The sequence below is a fragment of the Ictidomys tridecemlineatus genome, chromosome 11 (assembly GCF_052094955.1).
Source record: "Ictidomys tridecemlineatus isolate mIctTri1 chromosome 11, mIctTri1.hap1, whole genome shotgun sequence".
Taxonomy (NCBI): domain Eukaryota; kingdom Metazoa; phylum Chordata; class Mammalia; order Rodentia; family Sciuridae; genus Ictidomys; species Ictidomys tridecemlineatus.
Window position 1 is genome coordinate 127159711 of NC_135487.1, and position 27160 is coordinate 127186870.

Below are 27160 nucleotides of genomic sequence, written 5' to 3' on the forward strand. Positions count from 1 at the left end.
TTCAACTCCCACTCTTTATTGGGACAAAGGAGGAAAGAGTCAGACCAATACCACAGGCCCACCCACCAGGGGTGTCCAGGCTTCGATTCAGCACCTAGCACAGCATGAGTACATCATAAATACAGGCAGCATGGGACGGAAAGAATACACAGGTAGGAGACCAGAGGCCCTTCTAGGCTTGAGGACCACAGCATATCCTGTACTGGCACAGTCCACTTGGGATGGAGAAGGGGGCTAGGTTCCATTTTACAGATAGTAAGGAGATGTTCCCTTATACAGGTGGGAAAGAGGAGAAGGTCTGCGTGGAAGGGGATTCCTCTTTAATGTTTAGAAGAGCAGATTTCACCTTATAGATGGGTGTGGAGGGAAGAAGGAAAGTTTATTTTAAATATTAGCAGAAATGATGTGGGAAGAAATATCATTTTGCAGACAGGAAAAAGGCTTTTGGTATGGTCATTTTACATAGTGTTCATGAGCTGTTCCCTTCCCAGGTGACAAAATGGTGACATACACAGGAAAGGAAAGCCAGGGCTAGAGAACAAGGGAGGTATATCCCACCGGCACCAACCCTTCCGTGCCATCCCGCCCACAGCGGAGCCAGTCCTCATCCACTGTGGCGATGACACGCAGCACTTCTCCACGCCGAAAGCTTAGCTGGTCAGGTCCTGCAGCAGTGTGGTCACAGAGAGCCCGAACTGCCCTACAGGAGCCAGAAGAAAACAATGGGAGAGAGGTGTGGGTACCTGGTTCTCCACCCTCATTCCCTGTGGTGTTGGGGATTGTTTTTTGTTTTTTTAGTTTTGTTTTTTGTTTATGTTGTTTGGTGGTAGTTTTGTTTTTTGTTTATGTTGTTTGGTGGTAGTTTTGGTTTGGGAGTGTGGGTTTTGGTTTATTTTTGTTTGTTTTGGTACCAGGAATTGAACCCAGGGGTGCTTAACCACTGAACCACATCCCAGCCCTTTTTTGTATTTTATTTAGAGACAAGGTCTTGCTGAGTTGCTGAGGCTGGCTCTGAACTCACAATCTGCCTGCTTCAGCCTCATTACAGGTGTGCGCCACTGTGCCTGGCTCTTACTCTCTACTGTATGGAGTGCCCCTGCTGGTTCAGCTCTGAAAACCCTGAAGACACTTGGGGACTACACATCAATATGTTGATTCTCCCTGTGACCCTAGCCTCTCTTGAGCACCAAACCCACTCTTACTTGACATGATTTGCACTTCTTTCTGGTGCTTCATATTCAACATAGGCCAACATAGTGGCACAACTTCCATTTGCTCCTGGCAAAAATGTGATCATTTCACTCCTTGAATCCAGTCCATCACCAAAACTTGTTTGGTGTTTATCTCCTACTATGCCAGCTATTCTTTCTCTTCAATCCTACCGCCACCATCCTAGTTTAGGCCTTCATGGTCTCTCTGTACCACTACATATCACCAGCCAGTCTCTCTCTCGTGAGTCTCTCTTGACCTCCCCACCAGCCCCAATCTCCACACAGCAGTAAGAGACCTTTCTAAAACCTGAGCAAGCACATCATTTCCAGGCTTCAGATCCTTCAAGGGCTCCCAGGATGTCTTAATAAAACCCAGCCTCCTTAGCTGGCCCAATGACCCCCTCCATTATGCACCCACTATTCCTTACCACAAATGGGCCTCTCCACTTTCGTCTCCTGTTTTTCCTGCCAAATGCATATCCTCACACCATCACTGAGCTTCCCTAGTGTTCCCAAGTCTGGGGACATGGCTGCAAACAGCTTGTTCTTCCTTTCTTAGTCTTTACCATACTAAACTGCAATTGCTCATCTGTTCATTGGTATCTCCACTGGACTGCATGCCCTTTGAGAGCAGGGACTACAGTAGTCCCACTTTTGTATTCCCTTGCTTAGCATGACTGACATATAGGTGTACCCAAGTTGGGTGCAGTGGTGCACACCTGTAATCCCAGTTACTTAGGAGGCTGCAGCAGGAGGACTGCAAATTTGAGGCCAGTCTCAACAACTTAGGGAGACCCCATCTCAAAATAAAAAGGACTGAGGATATAGCTCAGTGGTAGAGCATCCCTGGATTTGGTCTCCAGAACCCCAAAAATTGTACCCTCCAAAATATTGCTGAATAAAAAATTAAGGTTAATTAAATGGACTGAGAGAACTCAAAAGACCTCAAAGTAGTAGTAGTCTCTGATGCCAAATTAGAACACCCCAGTTAATAGACAAACAATCCCTTAGTGTACACACACCTACTATGTGCCAGATGTTTTATAAAATTATATTTAATCTTCATAACAACCATAGCAAAGGTTACAAGTTATCCTCCTTTTACAAAGAAAGAAACTAAGACTCAGAAATTAGAGCCACACTGGTAATAAATAGCAAAGATGCAATGCAAAATAAGCACTGTGATCTCAAAATCCAAAGTCTTTTTCATGCCTACCTTCCACTCTATGACCACAGAAACACACCTATATTAACAGTACACACAGGTGTATTTCCCTAGTTCTTACCTGTGGGCCTGTGCCATGCTGGGCACTGAGGCCACAAGCTCCTCTGGAGAAGGAGTCTCTACAGGTGCCCCCCGCTTCACAAGAGCCAACACACTCACTGTTGGGGGCAGCCAACTGGATGGTCTCCTGGAGGGAAGGACATAGGATCACAGAAGTCAGTCCACTTCCAGAAAAAGAATGCAAGAACCCAGAGGTTTGGAAGAAGAAAGAGGCTGAGGCCCCAAATAGGTCAGGAGCTGGTCATTGCTGAAAGAAGTGGCAGCTGTGGGACACAAGTACCTTTGAAGTGATTAGGGAGATGACAACAAAGGTATGCAACACCAAAATTCACAAGGACCTATGAAACCAGCAGGGTCTATACCAGTTCAAGAGAGATCCAGATATTTCATGGACAGTACTTGAAGCCACAAAAGATCCACCAATGGTCAAGCCCCAAAACAGGAATCAGCAAATATTTTTCCTTTTCTAAAGGGCCAGATAGTAAATATTTTAGGCTGAGGGCCATGAGGACCAAGAGGTAAAATCAAGATCACTATTTAGGCACTCACAACCATTAAAATATAACTATTTAAGAATATAACTATTTTTAGTTCCAAGGGCATTAAAAAAGCCAGTCTCATCTAAAGCATCTGGAGTCATAGATTTTGGGAAGTTTTTGTTGTTTTATGGTTCTGGGTTTGAACCCAGGGCTCTCTAAGATGGAGCTACATCCCTAGCCATTTTTATTTTGAGACAGAGTCTCAGCAGTGCGAGGCTGCAGTCTTCCTGCCTCAGCCTTCCAAGATGCTAGGATTATGGGCATGCACCTCCATGCCCAGCACTAGGGAGTTTCAAATGAGACACTTGAGGGGATCATAAGGTCACAGAGCAGACAAGGTACCCCAATACCTGGATTTTAAGGCTCCATTCTCAGTTTCTGTGGGGACCCCAGGCACGCCAAACAGTCTCCCAAGCCACACACTTCTGCCTGGTGCCACTTCCTCTGCAGGCAGAGGTCTTTCCTGTGTACCCTCAGCTGCAGGTCCTTGCCGCCTGGGTCCCCACCGAGGAAGAGGGAAGCCCTCAGTACCCCCAGAGGCATAGACCCGGGAGGCCTGGGTCAGCTGCTCCCACCAGCTGACTGGTGTGGGAGGACTTGGAGGGGGTGAAGGGTTGGGAGCTCCCTCCCCAGAAGTGCCCCGGAGACTCTGGGCCAGCCGGCCCCCCCAGTGCAGCATGGCTTGTACAGTCTGCTGCAGGGCTGGAGGCGGGCCTGGAGGGGCAGGGGCCTGAGGCTGGCCCAGGGGCAGGTGGTGGTGGTGCTCAAAGAGCAGGTCCAGGTGGAAGGTGAGCACCGACAATGGCTGTAGCAGGAGCAGCAACTCTGTGGACAGGGATGGGCAGCCACCCCGCGCCAGGGAGAAAAATCCCGTGGGCAGATACAGAAGGGACAACAGGCCTGAGAAAGAGAAAGCCAACATCAGCCCCCGCCCTGTACCCAAACATCCTCCCAGGCCTCACTCTGAGTCAGAGAGGGGAACAGCTGGAGGTTTCCCTACCCATGTGGAACCATGGCCTCCAGAGGGAGAAGCATGTAGATCAAGTGGAGGTAACAAATTAAGTCTAGAGACTAGAAAGGTGAAGCACAGGAGAGCTTTTGGAGCATCCACAAAACAAGGAGCAGAGGTGGAACCTCACTGAGGAAGGACCCACAGGATGAATGAGAGTTAAGAGGAAACTGAAGGGGCAGAGGCAGGTTTCTAGAGGGAGGGATGGCATCAAAGTAGGGCCCTGGGGCAAGAAGGACCACCCAGGAAGACTGATGATTAGAAAGCCCTGCTTCCCTGCTTTGAATCTTTCCTCACATGGGCAATAAGATCCCCTGGAAGAGTTTTAAGCAAAAGGCTAATAATAATATCAGAGATCTGGATTAATATTCTGGTAACAGTGGAAACCAACTGGAGAAACACTTCCCTCCCTCCCTTCTAGGCCCGAAACCCTATCCACTCCCATCTGAGCCTCTGACCTGCATCTTCCTGGAGACTGGAAAACCACAGCTCCAACTGCTTGGTGCTGGGGGGAGAAGAAAAAAGGAATGCAAATTCAGGGAGATGGAGGACTCTGGTCCTCTTGGGGCAGAGGATGGGAACGAAATTGAGGGAGGGGAGGCCTTCTCCAAGGACAGGGGACACTACTGTATCCGACACATGATGCCCAGTGGTCCCAGGGCCAGGAGAGGCAGTGGGAAGAAGGCTACTACTCACTTGAGGAGGCCCAAGATGAAGGCATGAAAGCGGCTGCGGCTGCTGCTCAGCGGGGCCAAACGGCTGACTTGGCTGTACAGGGACCCCAGGGAACTGCTGGAGCCTGGGGGCAGGGTGCGTGGTCAGCCAGGTCCTGGCCCTGCTCTGCTGCGTCCCCTGCCCTCCCCTCTCACCTGGCTTCACAGATGCCTCCACTACACTCCAGGGACTGCTTCTGCGCTGCCCGGTGATAAGGTCTTTCCGGAAAGGCTTTAGCCCGTCTGCCACCAGGGCGTGCAGGGCTGGGCAGAGGGTGGTCAGCACCAGGTGCCCCACATCCGGGCTCAACCTGCTATCCCCCAACTGGGCCTGGAGGTGGCACAACTCGAGTCAGTCCAGATAGGGATCCAGTCACCACCGCCACCCTCTGTCTTGTTGTGCCCCGAGAGCTACATTAATCTCCACATCCCCAACATCCTCCTCCAGCCACCTTCACCTTCTGAACCAGGTTCCGGGCAGCCCCGAAGTGCGAGATGATTTTATCCACTGAGGCACTGACAGCTATCAGGAGACCTGGGAGGGGATAAGGAACGGAAGCTCTATCAAAGCCTTGCCCTCTATCCTGGGCATAGCCAGAGGGCACGGAGAAGCTGGTTTATGCAATTTGACTCTTAAAGCCTGAGGAATGCAAAGTGAAGAGCGATTCCTTCAGAAGCCAGGGGTCCGGACTCAGGGCAGCCTACCTTTTTTCTGCTCCTGCAGCTGCCCAGTCCCACTCTGGGCTTCTGCCATCCACAGCCGCTGGGCCCCAGGAACACCCGCGAACGACCAGGAACTACGAACTGGGTAAAGGAAGAAGGACGAAATGACGCTTACTAAGCGTTACCCCCAAGGACGCCGGGCTTCTGCCAAGGTCATCTCCTGCGGCTCTGCAGAGACCCTGCCCATGAAAGGTCTTGGGGAGAGAAGCCACAAGGAGCGGCTCTACCCGACCCCCCAGAGCGAAATCCTGCACAGAAGCCGGCTCTCCTGTCCCCCACCTCGGCTCCTATTTCCTGCCCTCAGGCCCCAGCTCCCACCTCCTCTGTCCAGGAAGTCCCCGAGTGGGACGCCGCGCTAAAGCCCCGCCCAGCCGTCTGGGTCCTGTAGGGCGAGAGGTGACTAGGCGAGGGACAGGAGCGGCTGCCCTGCGTCCCGCCTCAGGCCGCGGCCCGGGGAACACGTGGGGAGCCCGAGCCAATGAAAAGACAGACGGGAAAGGGAGGAGAAACGGGGAGGTGAGACCCCAGACCGGGATGCTGGAGGGCGAAGGCGCCGGGAAAGGGAAACCCGGGTCCCAAGCCAGCTTGGCGGACCGCGCTCCCCGCATCCCAGGGACGGGACTGGGAAAGGAGTGACCAGAACCTCCGGGGCCAGTGGGCTCCAGGGAGTTTCGCCCTCCACCCTCCCGGATCTAGGCAGGGAGGTGTCAGACTCCGTGGGCCGCAGAATTCCACACAGGTGTGACCCCAGATCCCTGACAGGGACTTGCTGGGACCCCGACCGAGCAGACAGGCCGGGGAAGCCCGCCCGCGCAGGGTCCTGTGAAGCCGGGGCAGCAGCAACCCGCCTCGCCACCCCACAGCGCGAGCAGCGAGACCAGCACTGGCGGACTCGCTCGGAACCGGCCCCAGTGGAAGGATGGCACCGCTGAATCCCCGGGGAAAGCCACACTACGGGCTGGGCGGGTGGAAGGCCTCGAGTGGGCAGGCAGCCCGCCGAGGCGTGGCCCGCGGGGCTCGCCCGGGTCCGTCTTACGTAGCCTGGGCGGAGGCGGTGGGCTTCTGGTCCAGCGAGAGGCCTTCGGCGGACGAGGTGGTGGTGGCAGCGAAGGGGCGGGTACCTGGCGGGGCGGGGGAGCCGCGGCGGGAAAGGTGCTACTTCTGGGAAAGAGCGGGGACAGCAGCAGTGCCAGCTCGGGGCTGGCCAGGCAGGGCAGGGCCCCCCGAGTCGGAGGCGAATAGGCTCCCACTGGGGACAGGCGGACAGGCAGCAGCTGCTCCGCTGGGGGACTTGGCGCCCCCAGCAGCCGCAGCCCGGTGCCGGGCCACTCGGCCAGGGGCGCCAGGAGCAGGGACCCAGCTGCGCCGGCACCCCCACCCTCCAACAGGGGGCGCCCGTCGGCCGAGAACCGAAAAACCAGGGGCCGAGGGAGCACCAGGGGACCGGCTGCAGGCGGGATTGGCGGGGCAGGCGCAGAGGGGAAGAAGGGGAGCGGGATGGACAGCCAGGCAAGGAGCGGGAGAAAGAGGGAGCAAAGAGTTAGTCCCGTAACCCAGTGACCCATCCAGTTTCCCTTTCCCGGAGCGCTCGCTGATAAAGGGGCGGGGAGGGTGGGTGACACAGAATGGAGGGGCGACGGGGGCGGGGTCGGAAGCTTCGGAGGCGTGGGCGAGGCTAAAGCCCAGCCCTCCTCCCGCTTCCTCGGCGGCCTCTTACCCTCGAGGCCCGCTGGGGCTCCGGGCTGCTCCGGCTCCTTCGGGGTGGGGGCCTCCTCACCAGCCGCCGGGCTGACCGCCCTGCCTTCCTCGAGCTGCCCCTCCGCTATGGGCTGCAGCCCGGGTCGGTTCTTCTTCCGCCGGGGAGGCACGGGTGGGGGCGGCGGGCGGGGCGGGACCAAGGCCCAGCCAGCCGGGGGGTCTCGAGGCGGGACCGGCGGGGGCGGGGCGCGGCTTCTGGAGCGGAGTTCCTTGAAGGTGGTGACTTCTCGGGGAGGTGCCGAGGAGCCACCCAGCGACCCGGTCGGTGGGAGTTCGGTGTCCGGCGAGAAGACTATGAGCCAGTCGCTGCGGTCTTTCTTAGCCTGCGGTGTGAGGGGCAGCCCCGGGCCCCGCTTGCGCTTCTGGGCGAGCTCGTGGAAGGACGTGATTGTCCGGTGGGGCACTGGCTCCTCGCTGACGTCACTTCTCCATCCCCCATCAGTTTTCCCTGCATCTGCTTTGGAGCCAGAATCAGCTATTCCTGTGCTGGTGTGCCAACAGGGGTCGAGTTTTCCGGGTTCAGCTTTCCAGTTAGAGTTAGGGCTTCCGCTGGTTTTCCAGTCGGAGTTATTGTTATCAGTGATTTTCCATCCGACTTCCGTTTTCTCTGTGTCGATTTTCCAAATGGGGTTGATTTTCCAACTGGGCTCCGTTTTCCCAGCGTCGATTTTCCCATCCTCCGCCTCCGAGAGCTCAGAGGTGGGGAGGTCCTGCTCCCCACTCTCTTCCTCCTCCTCCAGGCTGGAGGAAGGGAGGTCCTGGCAGGTGGTCAGGGCGTTGCAGTTGGAGTCCAGGCCAGGGCCGGGCGGGGAGGAGGCTCCGGAACAGGAATCAGGAGAGCAGCAGAAGCTGTCCGGGGAGCAGGCTCCAGGGCCTGCTGAAGCCAGTGGGGACCCCTGCTCCAAGGGGACGATACTGGGCTGAGGGTGGGCATCCTCATCACCAGGCAGGTCCCGCGAGTAGACGGAAACGGGGGACTCATCGGGGCTCAGATCTGAGCAGGAGCTGAGAGAGGAGGAGCAGCCCGGGTCTGAGGGAGAGGCAGCCCCTTCCTCCTCCTGAGATGGGTCCAGCCGGTTTTCTAGGTTTGGTCCATGCTCCTGGCAGCATCGGCAGGGCACCGCTGGGCTGTTGGAGTTGGCATCCACGAGGGTCCCTCCGCAGGGGCCCCTGCTCTCCTTGCCCCCGGTGTCTCCTGGGGGAGGGGGCGTGCTTAAAGGCCCCTCCCGTAGCTCCGGACGGCGAGACAAGTGCAGGCCCAGGGAGACGTGCTGGAGGTGGATGTGGTTGAGATTGCAGAGTAAAGCCCTCTGAGGGGACAGCATGATGCCAGCGGCGATGAGATGGCCTCCAGAGAACCAGAATAGGGCCTCTCACATCCACCTACCTGGCAACGCAGATGCAGACCTAGAAGATGTGGATGGTGAAAGACAGCCAGTGAGGGCGATGAGAAGGACACGGAGGTGACTGACGGCGGGAGCAGGCCTGGGGAGGCTCTGGCTGCTTTGGAAAATATTTAAATGAGATGCAAATCGGCATCGACTGGCCAGGAGTTTCCACTGCAGTGTTTGCAGGTGGAGTCGAATGTAACCCCCCGGGAATAGAGGAGGGAGGGTCAGATAATGCGGCTGCGCTCTGCATCTCCGTGGGGGAGCTTGGAAGAGGATGGGGCCCAGGACGACCCGGGATCCTTTCTGCAGCAATTTGGCCCTGCCCTCCAGCCTACCCTTCACTCTCAGAGGAAAGAGCCCAAGGAGACCCCGCCCAGGTATTCGGAAATGAAGTGGATGGAGAGAAGCAGGCGCGGGGTTTGGCTTCTTAATACAGTAAAGCGAAGAGGTTGGAGCGGGAGGAGGGAGCCGCCGTCAGCTGTCAATTCTGCATCTGCAGGCTGCCCCTCAAGGTAATGCAGCCTGCAGCTTTGGTGCCCTTATCCGCTCACAACAGTGTCACACAATTCTCTTCTCCATCATCCAGCCACCACCCACCGAACCCCACCCCTTCTCTATTCATTTTCCCTGCTTCCCTCTCCTGCCCCACCCACAGTGTCCCGATTGATCCATCCACACCCAGCGGCCAAGCCCTCCTCACCAGGGTCCTCCTGGAACCGCTCCTGCCCTGGGCTGGTCAGCGGTTCCCGCGGTCCCCGCCCGGCGGGGTAGACAGCAGAGGGGAGGGGCACTAGGACAACCCACTCCGCTGCGCAGCCGCACCCATACACGCATGGGCGTGGCGTAGCTTAGACCCACCCCTCAGTCCTTGACGTCGTGCCTGTGTCATCCACTTAGACCTTGCTCATGGTTTTCAGTCCCAAAGGGTTCTTGAGCCATGACCCACAATATCTGTCACCAGTTGAGCTACCTTGCCGCCCCCATCCCCACCGGCCCACGCCCATTCCCATTCCGGACACACGATGCTCAGCTGGAGCAAGAAGAGAACCACCAGAAGATTACACAATAATTTATTGAGAGCCCGCCCTCCCTCCCTGCCCTGGCAGTCTCTAGGTCACTTTTTCCGCTTGTAGATCTTGTTGGCCAGCCCCAGGAAGATGGTGGGGGGCAGAGGCGCAGCACACTGCTCAATGAGACTCATAAGGTGGATGTAACTGTCTTCTTCATACTTGGAGAAAACAGCTGGTAGATTCATCTCCTCGTACAGTGCCCTCACCTGGGCCACCTTCTTGGCGTCCTTCTGCCCATAATTGTCCTGGAAGAGGTTGGAAGCAGGAAAATGGGCTTTGTCTTCCCCAGAGCCTCAAGGCCTCTCCACTCACTCATTCACATTCTACCCCTGCCTCCCATTTTCAAGCTTCTTGTCCCCATCCCAAATGTTGGGGTTTGGTCTCAGGCCTCAGTCTCCTCTGTTCTGGGGATTTGATTTTGGTACAACTGAAATCTGCGGCCAGGTGATTTCATTTGGGGAGCTGTTCTGTGCAGTGTCTGATGAGGGTCAGCAGCATCACTGGCCTCCACCCTGCAGACACCTAGAGCACAGGCACACTCACCAAGTTAACAATAGTAAGAGAATCTGCTAGCACTGTCAGATGGCGGGAGGCGCACACGCACACACACACAAGTGCCTCAAGAACCACTGTCCTATCCCCTTTCTTATCAGTTCAGGGAACCCCTGGTCCTCTCTGGCACCTGCAAGATCTGGCGCTGTTCTGGAGTGGCCCGTTGCAGACACTGAACCACCAGCCAGCTGCACTTGTTGTCCTGGATGTCAGTGCCAACTTTTCCCGTCACACTGGGGTCGCCAAAGAGGTCAAGGTAATCATCCTGGGCAGGAGGCAGAAGAGGAGGAATGAAGAGGCTGGTGTGGCAGTGGGACACCTGCCTGGTCCCCACTCTGCCCTTGCCTCAGGCCCACCTGAATCTGGAAGAACTCTCCCATCTGCATCAGGATCTTCTTGGCATTAGCATGTTCCTTCTCCCCATCAATGCCTGCCTACAAGGGAAGAGGACCAATCAGCCGAACCCTCACTGCCTTCACCTCCTGGGATACTTCCTCCACTGGGGTCCTGCTACTGGCTCTCCAAGTTGTCTCTCCTTTCAGACATTCTAGAAAGTCCTGACCAATGAACCAACCTCCATCCCACTAATTTTTGACTAGGCCTTCCTGGGAGTCACAACAGGGAAGAATTTGGAGGCCCACAAATTCTCTTTCACGGTCTCAGTCATCTGATTCCCCTTCCTAACCTTTCTGCCACCTCCAGCTTCTTTCAGGATGAAAAGAAAACTTGGAGAACCAAGATCAGGGTAGACTGTGAATCCTGCCTGCCTTTGAATCCAGCCTTCTCCCTCCCTCCTGACCTGAATTATCTCCTCCCCAGTCCTGTCCAAACTCCTATTTGGGATTCACAGTTCCCCGATTAGAAGCCAAGCACTTTCAAATGCCTCAGTTAACCTTTACAGTCCTGTGAGGCAGGAACTTATCCCCATCTTGCAGCTGAGAGTAACTGGATTGCTCAAGGCCTTGCAGTCATTCAGCGGGGCTACCAACTGTCCAAGTGCCTTGTCTATGGCTTGCTGCCTCAATACCCACGAGTGCGGGGAAGAGCGGGTGAGGCTGACTCACCATGTACATGGCAGCAGCGATAGGCAGGTAGAAGGAGTAGAAAGCTGTCTTGTACTTGACAATGGATTTGTACCTGAAGGAGAAGATAGAGGCCTCAGGACAACCCCTCCCCCGCCCTCCCTCATTCTCCAGACACGGTGCCCTCTGGCCCTCACCTCTTTTCAGTGTATCTGCCAAGATCCACATTGCCCTGGGGGGCTGTGATGAGGTCCAGGGTCTGCCCAATCTCCGTCTGATAGGAACTCTAAGAGGAAGATGGCCCATGAGCCAGATTTTCTCCACATATGGGGACCCTGATGTGCTGAACCCTACACCCCATGCCCAGAACCCGCATTCTGGCAGAGTCCCAAGGGCAGCAGTAAAGAGAGAAACTCCAGGCCCCCACATGGCCCCCACTCATGCACACAGTCCTTTCCTTCCTCCCTAATCCTCTTCCTTCCTGTCCCCTTCCAGGCAACCCTAAGCATCTCCTGTGCCTGAAACCAGCAGATGGGAACATCCCTACAGGGGCCAAGGCTACTATGGGAAGCCTCTGAGCTCTGGGTCCCAGGCTGCAGCACACCTGCAGGAATAGCTCAATCAAGTTCAAATAGTAGGGCTGATCCCGGCAGTAGAACTTCAGCAGTCGGTAGATACATGCTTCCAGAAGCAGACAGTCATTGATGGCATCCAAACCTATGCCTGGCTGTGAGGAGCAAAGAGGAAAAATGAGCAATGAATCTCTGGCCTTGATTCATACCAAGAATGGTTACCTCAATCAGGCTGGATAACCACCTCCCTGTGGCCTGTCCCAAGCCCACTTCCACCTTCCCCCCACATCACCTTCTGATACCAGCAGAGCTGTCCCCGGCGGGTAAGGGATGCATCCATGATGTCATCTGACACCAGGAAGAAAGCTTGAAGCTAGGGGAAGGAAGGAAGGACAGAGTTAAGACCCCTTTACACGCCTTCTACCAGAGACACAGCTCCTGCTTCTGACGGTTACTGTGAGCTGGGAAGGGATACCAAGGTCGGGAGGCTGAGGACTTCAGTTACAGACGACCTTGAAGTTACATGACCTCTTTGGCTCAGACTCCCCACCTAAAAACACAGAACTAAAACTCTCGTTTCCAGGGTTAAGAGTCCAGAAAACATCTCTGACAACTTCAATCAGCCTTTCCGACTGTCACTGGTATTGGAGATAATGACACCTTCATGCTTCCTCTTCCTCCTCGTGCCAAAAATCTCAATGAATGCTTAAAGGAAGATCTTTCTCTCTCCCTTTTTTTTTTTTAATACATATTTTTTTAGTTGTAGGTGGACACAGTATCTTTATTTATTTATTTTTATGTGATGCTGAGGATGATCAAACCCAGTGCATCACAGGTGCGAGGCTACAGCCCAGCCCAAGGAAGATCTCTTCCTCAATGAAAAACATTAACAAACTTTAAAGAAAAAAGTAAAAAAAAAAAAAAAAAAAAAAAAGATTTCTTCATGCAACTTGCCTTTACCTGACTTTACCCCTCCCCACTACTGGTGACTGAACCCAAGGGTGCTCCACCACTGAGCTACATCCCAGCCCTTGTTATTTTCTATTTTGAGACAGGGTCTCCCTAAGTCACCAAAGCGCACCTTGAACTTTTGATCCTCTTGCCTGGGTACTGGGTACTGAACCCAAGGGCACTTAACCACTGAGCCACACACCCAGCCATTGTTTAATTTTTTATTTTGAGACAGGCCTCTAAGTTGCATAGGGCACCACTAAATTGCTAAGACTGACCTCGAACTTGTGATCCTCCTGCCTCAGCCTCCCAAGTTACTGGGATTACACATTTGTGCCACTGCACACAGCTACCTCCATGACTCTTAAAAGAAGGCTGAACACTATTACATCAGCCAACATTCCATTCAAACATCCTAGTGACGAGGGACACAGCCTTACTATGTAGTTTATACAGGGGAACAGGTGTAACTGAATGGAACTGAAATCTGCCTAATAATCTGTACCCATTAAACACCTTGAAACACTCCTAAACACCAGCAAAAGGCTTGCCCTTTCAAGTGCCAGCCCCCTGAAGGTACCTTGTTGGTTTTCTTTCTCCTTCCTCTCTTTCTCGTTAATATAGGGATCTAACCCAGGGGAGCTTCAGTCCTTTTTTAGTTTTATTTTTTGGTACAGCGGATTGAACTCAGGGGCACTCAACCACTGAGCCATACCCCCAGCCCTATTTTGTGTTCTATTTAGAGACAGGGTCTCACTGAGTTGCTTAGGACCTCGAAATTGCTGAGGCTGGCTTGAAACTCGAAATCCTCCTGCCTCAGCCTCCCGAGCTGCTAGGATGATGTGCACCACAGCGCCCGGCCTTTTTTATTTTTATTTTGAGACAAGGGTCTGAGTCGCTGTGCTTGCCTCAAACTTGACATCTCCCTGCTTCAGTCACGATGGTTACAAGCACATACTGATGTGCCCAGCTGACTTGGTTTTCTAACTAGACCACAAACTCCTTGGACTTGGGGCATGTTTTTCCTCTTGGCATTTCCACAGCCTAGCACAGCACTAGCCTCAGAATGGGTGCTTCCTAGTCTACTAAGCAAATGAAAGAAACTCTCCGTGTTTCTTCTTGCAATCAGGCCACTCATTTCTTAAGCAGTTTTTCAAGACATGGTTTTTGCCATGACACAGTGGTGCACACCTGTACTGCCAGCAACTCAAGAGGCTGAGGCAGAGGATCACAACCTTGAGGCCAGCCTTGACAACTCAGCAAGACCCTGTCTCAAAATGAAAAATAAGGAGCTCAAGGTGTAGCTCTGTAGTAGAGCATCCCTGGTTTCAATTCCCAGTACTGCAAAAATAATTAAATAATAAGATACGGCTTTTAAACTTCTACCCCCATCCAGATCCTATGTGCTCTGACGGGTCACACTGTTGGGGAAACAGGAAGCAATGCCCCTCAGCTGAGGTGTGGGCCCCTACAGTCACTGCTGTTGTTCCTGGAAAGACCCACATGGAAGAGGCATCAATCTGAACTTTTAATGCTGATCTTGCCCTAAGGGAGCAGAATGGAGACACACACTGGGGACAGAAGCCTTATTTACACTGCATTTATTTGGAGTGACATGGTTCTCTGGAGCCATGCATCCACTGCCTCTTCCCAAGGACAATTTTTGTTTCAGCCACCACCATTCAACCAAGGTCTCCAAGGGAATTCATTCTGTGGCCCCTCTCAATCTACTCCTCCATCAATGATTCTAACCCCATCTGCAGAACTTTACAAATATCATAGTGGTGGATCCCATCCAGATCACTTAAATGAGCATCTATAGGGGTAGGACCTCCGCACTGGGGGTTAGCTCCCTAGGGAAAATTCATACATAAGGAAAGGATCACACAGACACCAATTAGATTAGGCACCACTCTACCAAACAGTCAGCCTGGACTTCAGGGGAAAAGTCAACTGTGGTAAAGGAACTATTCTACTCTAAAGAAGGGGCTGGGGTTGTGGCTCAGTGGTATGGGGCTCGCCTAGCATACATGAGGCACTGGGTTCGATCCTCAGCACCACATAAATGTAAAATAAAGACACTGTGTCCACCTAAAACTAAAAAGTAAATATTTTTAAAAAGTATATTAAAAAAGTAAAGACTGAAAGAAAAAAAATTGCCAAACGCAATACGTTAGTTTGGGTTTTGTTTCTTTTATTTTTGGTTTTTGTAATGCATTAGCTTTGACTGGGCCTGGATATTTTTTTTTTTTTAATAACCATAAAGGACATCTAGGAGACAGTTAGGAATACCTGAATATGGAATACACCTTGGATGGTGTTATTGGAATCCAGTCCCCCTGCCACCAATTAAGCCTCTAGGCCAGGCTAGCAACCACACACCTTCAAGGGTCAGGATATCTGGGTACAGAAGGCAAGGAGAGGCCAGGAACGAAGGAGACCAGAGCCACACACATGAGAGCATGTACCATGTCTTGGGGAAGCAGCCATGATGCGCCTTCAGCAGGTGCTGCTATACGTGAACACGGACCTGGATCTTATGATCTTCCAACTAATGCAAGAAATCTGGGATTTTTCTTAAAATACTTTTTTAGTTGTCAATGGACCTTTATTTTATTTCTATGTGGTGCTGAGGATTGAACCCAGTGCCTCACACACGCTAGGCAAGCGCTCAGGCACGGAGCCACAACCCCGGCTCAAAATCTGGGTTTTTAAGCAAAGTATCTGCTTTGTTAAATGTAAGGGATTTAAGTTGCAAACATTTTCAAAAACTATTAGTCAGCCCCTGATTTTCAATTTATACTTCACAATAATCTTTTGGAAGGACTATATCATTTTTATGGCTATCTTTTGCTCAGAGGAAAAAGCCAACACCTCTCTGCTAAATTCTATGTACCTAATGGCAAGAGGTCGCCCTTACTGGTTAACCAGCTAACTCTTGAAGTAATTCACTCTGCCTAAATTTGGCTACACCACACTAGGAACAGGAAATATAAACAAAAACCAGAAACAAGTTTTGGGTTCATCCCTCCCCTCCCCCCAGCTCTAGGAACCCTCTTCTTCTCCTGCCCTTCCCCCACCCCTCTCACCAGTTCCACACACCAGCCCACTGTCAGGGCCCTCTGGAGACTATCAGCATCCTGTTTTCTTGGATCCACCAGCTCCCGGAATGCTACCACCACCGTCAAACCCCGGTTGTACTTGCCTCCAATGGCATTATATTCCAGGACCTGGGACAAGGGAGAGGGACAGGGCATTAGGGTCCACACAAGAGCAACTTCCATTTCTAACCACCTACTGAACTTCACCCTCTCCAATCCCAATTCCCATTCCAGGAAGTCCCGGATTCCGACTTCTTGGCCCCTGTCCCAAAGTCCCAGAGCACAGTGAGAAGAGCTCCCCAGTGGGTTTCTTTCTTTCTTTTGTACTCTGCATTGTCTTCCCCAGTAAGATTAAAGGTATGGTGCGAGCTCAGTTCTGTCCCCAAGCCCAGCACTCAGGGAAAACAGTGCCCACTGTGGGAATGGCTGAACTAGGCAGATCCCGCCCCATCCCACCTCCCTCGACTTCCCTTTCACAACCCATAGTTGCTTTCCCAACCACCCCCTCCTGCCCAGAATTCAATGCATCTTCAAATGAAAATCCTGTATTTAAGACCAGGCCCCTCCAAGTTAGCGAGAACTCAGAAGGGACCCAAGTTGTGGGATCCATCTAATCCTCCAAACGTGTCTCTTCCTGTCAGGGCCTTCTGTTGCCCCGTTCTCTACTAGTGTTAATAAAGGAGAGCCTTCTCTTTTAGACCCCATCCCAACATCGACAAAGCCTCCCCTTTCCCTTGGTTCCCCTCAGACAGATGAGACAGACAGCAATTTATAAAACCAATTTACTGGATACTTCAAGAGAATAAAAGAGGGCTGGGGATGTGGCTCAAGTGGTAGCGCGCTCGCCTGGCACGCATGCAGCCGGGTTTCGATCCTCAGCACCACATACCAACAAAGATGTTGTGTTTGCCGAAAACTAAAAAATAAATATTAAAATTCTCTCTCTCTTTAAAAAAAAAAAAAAGAGAGAGAGACTAAAAGAAAGGGGGGAAAAAAGCAACTTAAGTATTACAGCAATAGTTCACAGCTGGAACAGAGGTTTCTGATGACACCCGAACTTCCATCAGGGCTCTGGGAATATAGACCACCTCAAACTGCCTCCTCCCATTCGTCTGCCAAAACAGCATCTTATGATTTCAGGACACTAAAATCAAAGATTTACCAGGTTAAAGGCCTCCACTCCTATGTGAAGCAGTTTGGATGGCCCACTTTCTACAGAGCCAAAAATCAGGTTGAGTAAATATATGTGCCCAGGCCTCACCCACTCCTGAGTCACAAACCAGGTGAAAGTCTCCTCCTACATCCGTCAGAAGTGTCCCCAAGGGGGGAACAGGGATCGAAATCAAATTCCTTGTAGGTATAAAATTTTGTCAAAATGAACCCAAATGCTAGTGCCCCAGAAAGCCCCAGCTAAATTCCACATATATGCAGTGACAAATGGTCTTGTTTCCTCAGGTCATTAATCCCTCACCTCCTTGAGTCGAGCAATAGCATCTCCTGTCTCTGGGTGCCCCATCTCATCTTCAGTCAGCACCTTGACTATCTGGGAGAAGTGCTGGATGAAATCCTGCTTTTCCTGAGCATAACCATCTGATTTCTGGTCTCCGTTCATTCTGAGAGAGGAGCAAAGTGCTCTGAGAAGAGGAAGGACAAATGAGGATCCTGTTCAGGTGCTCCCCTCCCGAGGCCCTTCACCCCAACCACACTCACCGAGGCTCCTCTGTCCACACTTGGCACCAGCAGCGGGCACTGTGCCAGGCCCCCAGGACTGGGCACCCGTGCACCAGGGAGGGCCGCCGTAGGTAACCCAGAAACCTCTCCCTAGGCGCCCAGCAGGGGGCTGGCAGCAGGAAGACCCCCACAGATCTCAGCCAGCGGGACAGGGGCATGGTGGAGGTGGCATAGGGAGGGGTACTGTGCACTCCCTGCAGGGGCAAGTACCGAAGGCAGATGCATGGTGGCCGTGCCCCCTATCATCCCCAAATCAACTTTTTAGCTACTGGCCCAGAATGCCCCGTCCTCTTGTGGACTAAACTTGGGGGAAATTATACAAAGAAGGCTATGAAAGAAAGAAAAAGTATGTTTGGGTGACTGAGCCCCAGAAGATCGTTACTTCAAATTAAGACAGCTAAAATTGAGTGTCTTCAAGGCTATAAGGACAAGACTGGAGGAGGAGGCGGTACAGAACACAGTACCCCAGGACTGGGGGCTAGGAGGGCCCTTAAACCACCCTGTAATTCTAGAAGCCAAATTGAGGGTCTAGGAGATAGGGGAAATAGCTCAGTAGAAGCACAGCCAAACGCAGCCAAGGTCTCCCTTTGCCGGCAGTGGCAGGGCCCGACTTTGAACTTAAACTCCAAGGAAGGGAGAACTGGGGCTGGAACCATGGATGCTGCGGACATGTGGTCTGGAGCACGGAAACTGGAAGTTCCGAGTCTCGAAGAAGCGCTGAGACTGCGCAGAGCGCCTGGGAGCAACCCTGGCCAGGAGGGCAGGACTGGCAGCAGAAATTAACCCGGACCCCGGCATACTGGGTGCTTCGGGCGAAAGTTTTGGAAGTTTCCGCAAGCACAGAAGGCCAGCCAGTCGGGCCCACCGACCCCAAAAATGTCAAGCTCCGACACGACAGGCTGGGCTTGCAGTGACCCACAGCATCGCTAGAGGTGAGGCTGGTAGCGGACCTCCACCTCCAGCACCTCCAGCACCTCCTCGCGACCGCGCTCACCTGCTCGGGGACGCCGGGTCTCGTTTGATGTGGATGGTTGGCGGGGTATCCCTAAAATCCGGCCGCGCCCGGCGCTAGGCTCTCTGGGTCAAGTAGTTCGTGGTGTCCCGTCACTGTGGGCAGAAACCCAACATGGACTACAACTCCCGGCGTGCCCGCGGAAGGCACGGAGACACGCCATCTAGCGCGGCGGGCTGGGAGGGGACGAGGCGCGCTGATTGGCTGCTGGCCCTCGTATGAGCATGGGGCCCTGTGACGGTCGGCCAATGGGAGGGCTGCGAATGAGGCAGTCACGCGAACGGGGCGTGGGTGGAGCGGGGCGGGTGGCCTCTGTGCCGGGAGAGAAGTAGGCTGGGAGGTCCCGCTGCTCTAACTCCTGGATGTCGCCCAGTTTTTTTTTTAAAGTTTTCACTATTTTCGATATGTCTAAGTGGCCTGTTGGCAAAACCCCACGAGGACCAGCTTTGACATTCGTGGGTTCTAACGTGGACGAGTCGTTTTAACGTCTGATCGACTTGACTTCCTTGAATGATGAAGATACAGGAGACAAAAGGATTTTAAGGGCTCAAGGAGGATGGGACTCAGCACGGAGACTAGGACCGTCTTTCCTGCACGCACAGCTTACCAGGCCACCATAGGTTGACACCACGGACTCCTTCTCCGTAGCCCCCGTAACTTAGAACCTCTAGAATAGTCCCTGAAATTCCAAGCCAGTTAGGACATGAAGGAACTTTGTCGTTATGACGCAGAAGTCCTGTAGGAGGATATTTGCTCCCACCGCTGTTATTCAACATGGTACTGGCAGGTCGAGCGAAAGCAGTTCTACAAAATGAAAGAAAGAAAAAACGGAAGTTAGAAGTTGGGGCGAGGGGCGGGGGATCCCGAGGGGCAAACCCGTAGCCTGTAGAATCAGCAACTTTGGAGGCTGAGGCAGGAGGATCCAAACTCCCAGGCCAACCTCAGCAATTTAGACTCTCAAGCAATTTAGGAAGAGCCTGTTTGCAAAAGAAAATAATTAATTAAAAAGGACTTGGGATATAGCTCAGTGATACAGTGCCCCTCAGACGTGAGAGGGGAGAGTACAAAGTTAAGGGAACAATTGTATAAAATGGGCCCACTGTGCCCGCCACCACATGCTTTGTTTTCCAAGAAGTCCTCCCTGGTCAGGCTGTGTCACATTCCTCAGAAAACTCCTGTTATCTGTAGGAGAAATGCAGGCCCAGAATAATGTCAAGAGGAACCCAACTTACCCTGAGGGGAGACTTTTATGACCCTTTTCACAGACCACATCCCAAAACTGAGGGAGATACGGCTAAATCTTCATAACCATAAAATCTGTAGGAGCCAGGACCCTGGCACATGCCAATAATCCAAGTGCCTGGGGAGGCTGAGGCAGGAGGATGGTGAGTTCAAAACCAACCTCAGCAAAGGTGTTGTGTCCATCTACAACTAGAATAGTATTTTTTTTTTAAATGGATCATATAGACCAATGGAACAGAACTGAAAGTCAAAATAAGCCCATATGTCAAGTGTGTGTGTGTGTGTGTGTGTGGTGTGGTATTGAACCTGGGGCAGTCTACCACTCAATGGCATCCCCAACACATTTTATTTTTTATTTTTAAACAGGAGCTCACTAAATTGCTAAGGCTGGCTTTGCAGCTTTCGATCCTCCTACCTCAGCCTCCCCAGTCCTTGTGATTATGAGTAGCACCACAGCCCCGATTGATTATTTTTTTCTTCCTTTTTTTTAAAATTTTTTTTAATTGTAGATGGACACAACACCTTTATTTTATTTATTTATTTTTATGGGATGCTGAGGATCCAAGCCTCACACATGCGAGGCAAGCACTCTACCACTGAGCCCCAACCCCAAGCCCCCCAGGTGATCCTTGATAAGGGTACCTGTCCACTCAAGGGGAAAAGAAAGTTTCTTCAACAAATATTACTGTGCTATCTGGATTTCCAAATGCAAAAGAACAAAGTTAAATTACCATCTCACACCACATAAAAATTACACTCAAAATTAATTAGAACCTAAAATTTCTAATTTTTTGTTTTCTGGATTAAAACTAAAAATATATTAAACTCTTAGAAGAAAACAGGAATAAATCTCCATTACTTTAAATTTCACAATGGATTCTTAGATGTGACACCAAAAACATAAACAACAAAAGAAAAACGTTGTTCAATTGTATACTACATCAAAATTTAAATCTTCTGTCAGGCATGTACCTATAATGCCAGGTTCTCAGGAGGCTGGAGGATCATAAGTTCAAGACCATCCTGGACTACTTAGTGAGACCTTGTCTCAAAATAAATGAATAAAATAAATAAAAAATAAAAAGGTTTGGGAATGCAGCTCAATGGAAGAGGGACCCTGGGTTCAATCCTCAGTACCAAAATAAATAAATAAATATTAAAATCCTTTGTGCATCAAAGAACGCTATCAAGAGAGTGAAAAGCAGGGCTTGGGTTATACCTCAGAGTACAGCCCTTGCCTAACGGGGTCAGTTCCTGGGTTTGATCTCCCGTACAGGAAAAAGAAAACACACACACACACACACACACACACACACACACACACAATAGGATAATACCCTATTCTTAGCAAATGGCTATATTAAAATAAAAACAAGCCAAGCACAATAGCGCATGCCTATAATCCCAGTGGCTCCAGAGGATGAGGAAGGAGGATCACAAGTTCAAAGCAACCTCAGCAATTTACTGAGGCCCTGAGCAACTTAGGAGATCCTGTCTCAAAATAAAAAATAGAAACAGGCTAGGGATGTGGTTTAGTGTTTAAGCACCTTTGGGTTCAATCCCTGGAATCAATCAGTCAATTAACACATTGAACATACTAAGAAAAAAAAAAAAGCATACTGTTGGTGATAATATGGAGAAACTGGAACTCTTACATACTGGTGGGAAAGTAAAATGGTGAAGCCACTGTGGAAAACAACTGGGCAATTCCTCAAAATGTTAAACACATAGGGAAAAACTTAAATCAAGAATAAGACAAAGTTGTCCATTCTCACCACTCTTACTCCATATAGTACTTTAAATTTTAGCCAGAGAAATTAGTCAGTGAAAAATAAATAAAAGGGATATAACTAGGAAAGAAAGAAGTCGAATTATCCCTATTTGCAGATAATACGTTTCTATATTTAGAACATCCTAAAAGTTCTACCAGAAGACTTCTAAGATCTGACAAACAAATTCAGGAATCAAAATCAACATACAAAAATCAATAGATAGATTTTCTCCACCCAAACAATGAACCCATTGAGAACAAATCTGGAAAACAAGTCTATTTACAGTAGCTTAAAAAAAAAAAAAAAGTAAGTACCTAGGAATAAATCTAACCAAAGATGTGAAAGACCTCTACTATAAGGAAAATAACGGAACACTGAAAACAACAGAAGATACTAGAATATGGAAAGCCCTCCCATGTTTACAGATAGGTAAATCAATGCTGTTAAAATGGCCGCACTACCAAAAGCATTCTACAGATTCAATACAATCCCCACCAAATACCAATAATATTCTTCACAGAACTAGGGAAAAACTGACCTAAAGTTTATGTAGAACAAAAGACCCAAAATAGTCAAAGCAATTCTGAGCAAAAAAAAAAAAAAAGCAATGCTGGAGGAATCACAATACCCAATTTCAAATTATACTACAGAGCTATACTAACTAAAACAGCACGATTTCAAGAAAGAAAAGAGGGAGCACTTCCAAACTCATTCTACGAGGCCAATATCACCCTGATTCCAAAACCAGGCAAAGATACATTAAAAAAAAAAAGAAAGAAAGAAAGAAAACTTCAGACCAGTATCTCTAATGAACATAGATGTAAAAATTCTCAATAAAATTCTGGCAAATAGAATACAAAAACATATCAAAAAGATCACGCACCACAATCAAGAGGGATTCATCGAAGGGATGATGCAAGGTTGGTTCAACATATGGAAATCAATAAATGTAATTTATCACATCAATAGAAAAAAAGAGACAGCTAGGGCTGGGGAGGTGGCTCAAGCGGTAGCGCGCTCGCCTGGCATGCGTGCGGCCCGGGTTCGATCCTCAGCACCACATACCAACAAAGATGTTGTGTCCGCTGAGAACTAAAAAATAAATATTAAAAAATTAAAAAAAAAAAAAGAGAGACAGCTAAACTGGGCTGGAGATATAGTTCAGTTGGTAGAGTACTTGCCTCGCATGCCTCAAAGTCCTCGGTTCAATCCCCAGCACCACCAAAAAAAAAGAGAGAGAGAGAGAAACAGGTAAATCAATGAAATAGAATAGGAAACACGTAGACAAGCCCAATCAGATACAGTCATCTAATCTTGGACAATGGTGCCAAAAACACAAAGTAGAGAAAAGACAGATCTTTTTTGGTGGGGGGCGGGGGGGCACCAGAGATTGAACCCAAGGTGCTTAACCACTGAGCTACATCCTCAGCCCTTTTAATTTTTATTTTGAGTGAGCGTCTCATTAAGTCACCAAAGCTGGCCTTGAACTTGTTTTCTTCTTACCTCAGTACAGGGGATTGACCCAGGGGCACTTAACCACTGAGCACACCCCCAGCCCATTTTCTGTTTTGACACAGGGTCTCCCTAAGTTTCTCAGGGCCTTGCTAGGTTGCTGAGGCTGGCTTTGAACTTGTGATCCTCTTGCCTCAGGCTCTTGAGCTGCTGGGATTACAGGTAAGCATCACCATGCCTGGCGTTAAAGGTCTTTTTAATAAATGGTGCTGAGAAAATGGGATATCCTTATGGATCCCTATCTCTCACCCTGGACAAAGGACAACTGCACATTAATAAAACTCTTAGGATCTAGGATAAGAAACTTTGCAACTGAAACAAGAAAACACAGGGAGACATTCCAACATAGAGTGGTAGGCAAGGACTTTTCTCAATAGAACTCCTATAGCTCAGAACACATTATCAATGAAGCAGGGGAAAAAATAAGTGGGATGGCATCAACTTTGAAAACACATGGGAGTGGTCAATGATTTGGGAAGCTGAGGCTTAGGGAAGCCCTAAGCAAATCAGTGAGAACTGTCTTAAAATAAAAAGTAAAAATGGTTAGGGATGTAACTCAGTGGTAAAGTGCTCCTGGGTTTAATCCCCACTACCTCCTCAAAAAAAAAAAAAAAAAAAAAAAGTCTATTTATAGACTCAGTTGCGTCTATAAATAAAAAATAAAAACCGGCCTGGGATTGTGGCTTATGGTAGAGCACTCGCCTAGCACGGGAGGGACCTGGGTTCAATCCTTAGCACCACATAAAAATAAAGGCATTGTGGTGTGTCCATCTACACCTAAAAAATTAAAAAAAAAAAAAAAATAGTGAACAACATAGTGAAAAACCCATTTAAAAACAAATGGTGTGGGGCTGGGGTTGTGGCTCAGCGGTAAAGGGCTTGCCTAGCACATGCAAGGCCCTGGGTTCGATCCTCAGCACCACATAAAAATAAATAAATAAAGATATTGTGTCCAACTAAAAAATAAATATTAAAAAAAAATGGTGTGGTGGCTCGCACTTATAATTCCATCAGCTAAGGAGGCTGAGACACGAGGATCACAAGTTTAAGGCCAGCCTCAACAATTTAGTGAAACCCTAAGCAACTTCACGTAACTCTGTTTCAAAATAAAAAATAAAAAGGGCTGGGGATGTGGCTCAAGCAGTAGCGTGCTCGCTTGGCATGCGTGCGGCCCGGGTTCGATCCTCAGCACCACATACAAAGATGTTGTTGTGTCCGCCGAGAACTAAAAAATAACTATTAAAATTCTCTCTCTTCTCCCTCTCTCGCTCTCTCTTTAAAAAAAAAAAAAAAAAAGGGCTGGGGATGTGGCTCAGTGGTAAAAGTCCTCTAGGTTCAATCCCTGGTATCAAAAACAAACACAGGCGGAAGCTCAAAGAAAATTAGAGATTGTGTCATAGAGCTGGGGTACTGAGAAATACCTAGAAATGAGCACAAATTCAAACTGAAAAACAAAGCAATTCCGACTCCAGTTTCCTCATTTTATGTCACGAGGTTTCCCACTCTCCACTCATCCCTGCCGGCCTTCCCCACCCAGGCCCATGCAGTTGGCCAGTTACATGTGCATCATTGGTGTCACTGAGCAAGCTGAAGCCATTTGCAAAATCCACAGAGCTGCAATTTTTAGCAGATAGAAACAGAAGGGACTCCAGGTAGAGTCCAGAGCTCAGGACAGGACAGTTCCAGGTAAGCAGCCTGATTATTTAAATAGTCAAATACTGGGAATGGAGGGGCTGGGGCTGTAGCTCAGTGGTTGAGCACTTGCCTTGCATGCGTGAGGCACTGGGGTCGATCCTCAGCACCACATGAATAAATAATAAATACATAGATAGACAGATAGATAGATAGTATTGTGTCCATCTACAACTAAAAAAAATAAAACCTGAGAATTGAACCCAGGGCCTTCTTCCACTGAGCTGCATCCGTTGCCCTTCTGTTTTTTTTACAATGAGACAGAGCCTCACTTATTTGCTGAGGCTGTCCTTGAACTTGTGATCCTCCTGCCTCGGCCTCCTGAGTAGCTAGAGCTAACAGGCACATTTTATTGAGCTGGCTCAATTCAGTGCTGACATTTATCTAGCCTGAAGTTAGTGGAGACCCCACAGGAAACTCAGTCCCATGAGACCTCTCCCTTCCCACTTTAGATGCCAAAGGCAAGTTCAGGTTGTCACTTGTTCATCTAATAGACCAGTTTTATATGGCAAGTTCCCATGACCCCCTCCTCTGGTTCCATTATATTCTCTAACCACTCACAGAACCCAGGGAAATATTTATGTTTATCAATTTTTTATATAATAAAGGATGTATAAAGAATATGAATGGTGGGCTGGGGCTGTGGCTCAGTGGTAGAGCATTTGCCTATCGGGTGGAGGCCCTGGGTTCAATCCTCAGCACCACATAAAAATAAATAAATAAAATGAAGGTACTGTGTCCAACTACAGCTAAAAAAATATATATATATATATATATATATATATATATATATATATATTAAAAAAAAAAAAAAAAAAAAAGAAGGAAGAGCCAGATAAAGAGATGCTAGAACAAGGTCCACAGGGTCCTAGGACCAGGCCTTGTGGCAAGCAACTCTAATCCCATCAACTCAGGAGCCTGAGGCAAGGAAGACTGCAAATTCAAGACCAGTCTGGGCAACACAGTAAGAGTCTCTCTCGAAATAAAAACTAATAATAAAAATTAATAAAAATTAGACCCTCTCTCGAAATAAAAGTTAAAAAAAAAAAAAAAAGATGTAGCTCATTGTAGTGTGCCCTTGGGTTCCTTCCCCGGTAGGAGGGGCAAAAGAGTCCTGGACACAGGAACTTCTGTCCCTGTGAAGTGGGAGTGGACCTCGTGTTGATGTGTTCACCAACTCAGAAGCTCTCCAAACCACATAGTTTAGGGTTTGTTTGTTTGTTTTTCCTGTTTATTTTGTTTTTGGTACCAGGGTTCGAACCCAGGGACTCTTAACCCCTGAGCCACATCACCAGATTGATTTTTTTTTTTTTTAGTTGATTTTTTTATTTATTTATATGTGGTGCTGAGGATCGAACCCAGGGCCTCACACATGCTAGGCAAGTGCTTTGCCACTGAGCCACAACCCTAGCTCCCCTGTCCTTTTTTATAATTATTATTTTGAGACAGGGTCTCACTAAGTTGCTTAGGGCCTTGCTAAATTGATGGGGCTGGTTTTGAACTTGCTGTCCTCCTGCCTCAGCCTCCAGAGCCCCTGGAATTCCAGGCATGCGCCACCATGCCCAGCTAGTTTAAGGATTTTTATGGAAGCTCCATCACCTAGACATGAACAATTATTAAGTCAATCTCAAGCTCCTGCCCCTTCCCCGAAGGATAAGGGGTACAAGCTGAAAGTTCCAAGGTTCTAATCATGGCTTGGTCTTTCCAGTGACAAGCCCCCATTCAGGAGCCCGCCAAGAGTTGCCTCATTAGAACAAAAGATGCTCCTGTCACCCAGGAAATTCCAAGAGGTTCAGGATCTCTGTGTGAGATACCAGGGCTAAACACAAAATTATATCACAAAAGATGGCTCCTAGCTCACGATCACTTAGTAATTTACAAGAGATTTAGGAGCTCTGTGTCAGGAACCCAGAAGAGCAGAGACCAATATTTATCTTGCTTATTATTTCACAGGGTGGAAAGAAAAAGAGAGTCAGGCATGGTGACACATCCCAGGTACTCAGGAGGCTGACGCAGGATGATCCAAAGCTCTCGACCAGCCTTGGCAACTTGGCAAGACCTCGTCTCAAAATAAAAATCTTAAAAATAGGGGAACTGAAGGTGTGCTTCATTTGTACAGCAGTTGCCTAGCATGCGCAAGGCCTGAGGTTCAATCCCCAGTACTGAAGGGGAAAAAAAAATCAGAAATGTTAAAGTAAGGGAAAGGTCTTTATAAATATTTAAATCCATTTGAATCCAAAGAATTATCAATCTGCCCTCACTGTCAACTCCACGTTGAAGTTATAAGGAGTGAGACCTGGGG

At 49.6% G+C, this 27160-nt stretch overlaps 2 protein-coding genes and 1 long non-coding RNA gene across 8 annotated transcripts; 1 reads left to right on the forward strand and 2 right to left on the reverse strand.

Moving 5' to 3' along the window:
- Nucleotides 1–9462, reverse strand: Rusc1 (RUN and SH3 domain containing 1). Of its 5 annotated transcripts, none has more exons than XM_021730521.3 (11): nt 9330–9462; nt 7198–8645; nt 6517–6927; nt 5463–5561; nt 5216–5292; nt 4914–5088; nt 4741–4843; nt 4503–4549; nt 3386–3935; nt 2498–2623; nt 1–700 (listed from the first exon to the last, which is right to left on the reverse strand). In XM_021730521.3, exons 2-11 carry the CDS (start codon nt 8561–8563, stop codon nt 532–534), a joined length of 3123 nt encoding a protein of 1040 aa, XP_021586196.1. In that variant the 5' UTR covers nt 8564–8645; nt 9330–9462; the 3' UTR covers nt 1–531. The 5 variants fall into 5 exon arrangements, with proteins under 5 accessions (XP_021586196.1, XP_021586197.1, XP_013216658.1 ...); XM_021730522.3 differs by having other exon boundaries at nt 7198–8738; nt 9330–9420; XM_013361204.4 differs by having other exon boundaries at nt 7198–8741; nt 9330–9420.
- LOC144368480 (uncharacterized) lies at nt 6103–26946 on the forward strand. Its single transcript, XR_013428241.1, has 3 exons — nt 6103–6219; nt 10353–24852; nt 26812–26946. It is a non-coding gene; the product is annotated as an uncharacterized LOC144368480 (long non-coding RNA).
- On the reverse strand, nt 9683–18748 carry Fdps (farnesyl diphosphate synthase). 2 transcript variants are annotated; one of them, XM_005331353.5, is made up of 10 exons: nt 18623–18748; nt 17369–17510; nt 15886–16026; nt 12138–12218; nt 11878–12000; nt 11471–11559; nt 11316–11388; nt 10608–10685; nt 10382–10516; nt 9683–9944 (listed from the first exon to the last, which is right to left on the reverse strand). In XM_005331353.5, exons 2-10 carry the CDS (start codon nt 17507–17509, stop codon nt 9744–9746), a joined length of 1062 nt encoding a protein of 353 aa, XP_005331410.2. In that variant the 5' UTR covers nt 17510; nt 18623–18748; the 3' UTR covers nt 9683–9743. The 2 variants fall into 2 exon arrangements, with proteins under 2 accessions (XP_005331410.2, XP_005331408.2); XM_005331351.4 differs by lacking the exon at nt 18623–18748 and adding an exon at nt 17608–17786 and having other exon boundaries at nt 17369–17531.
- Nucleotides 26947–27160: the final 214 nt, after the last annotated feature.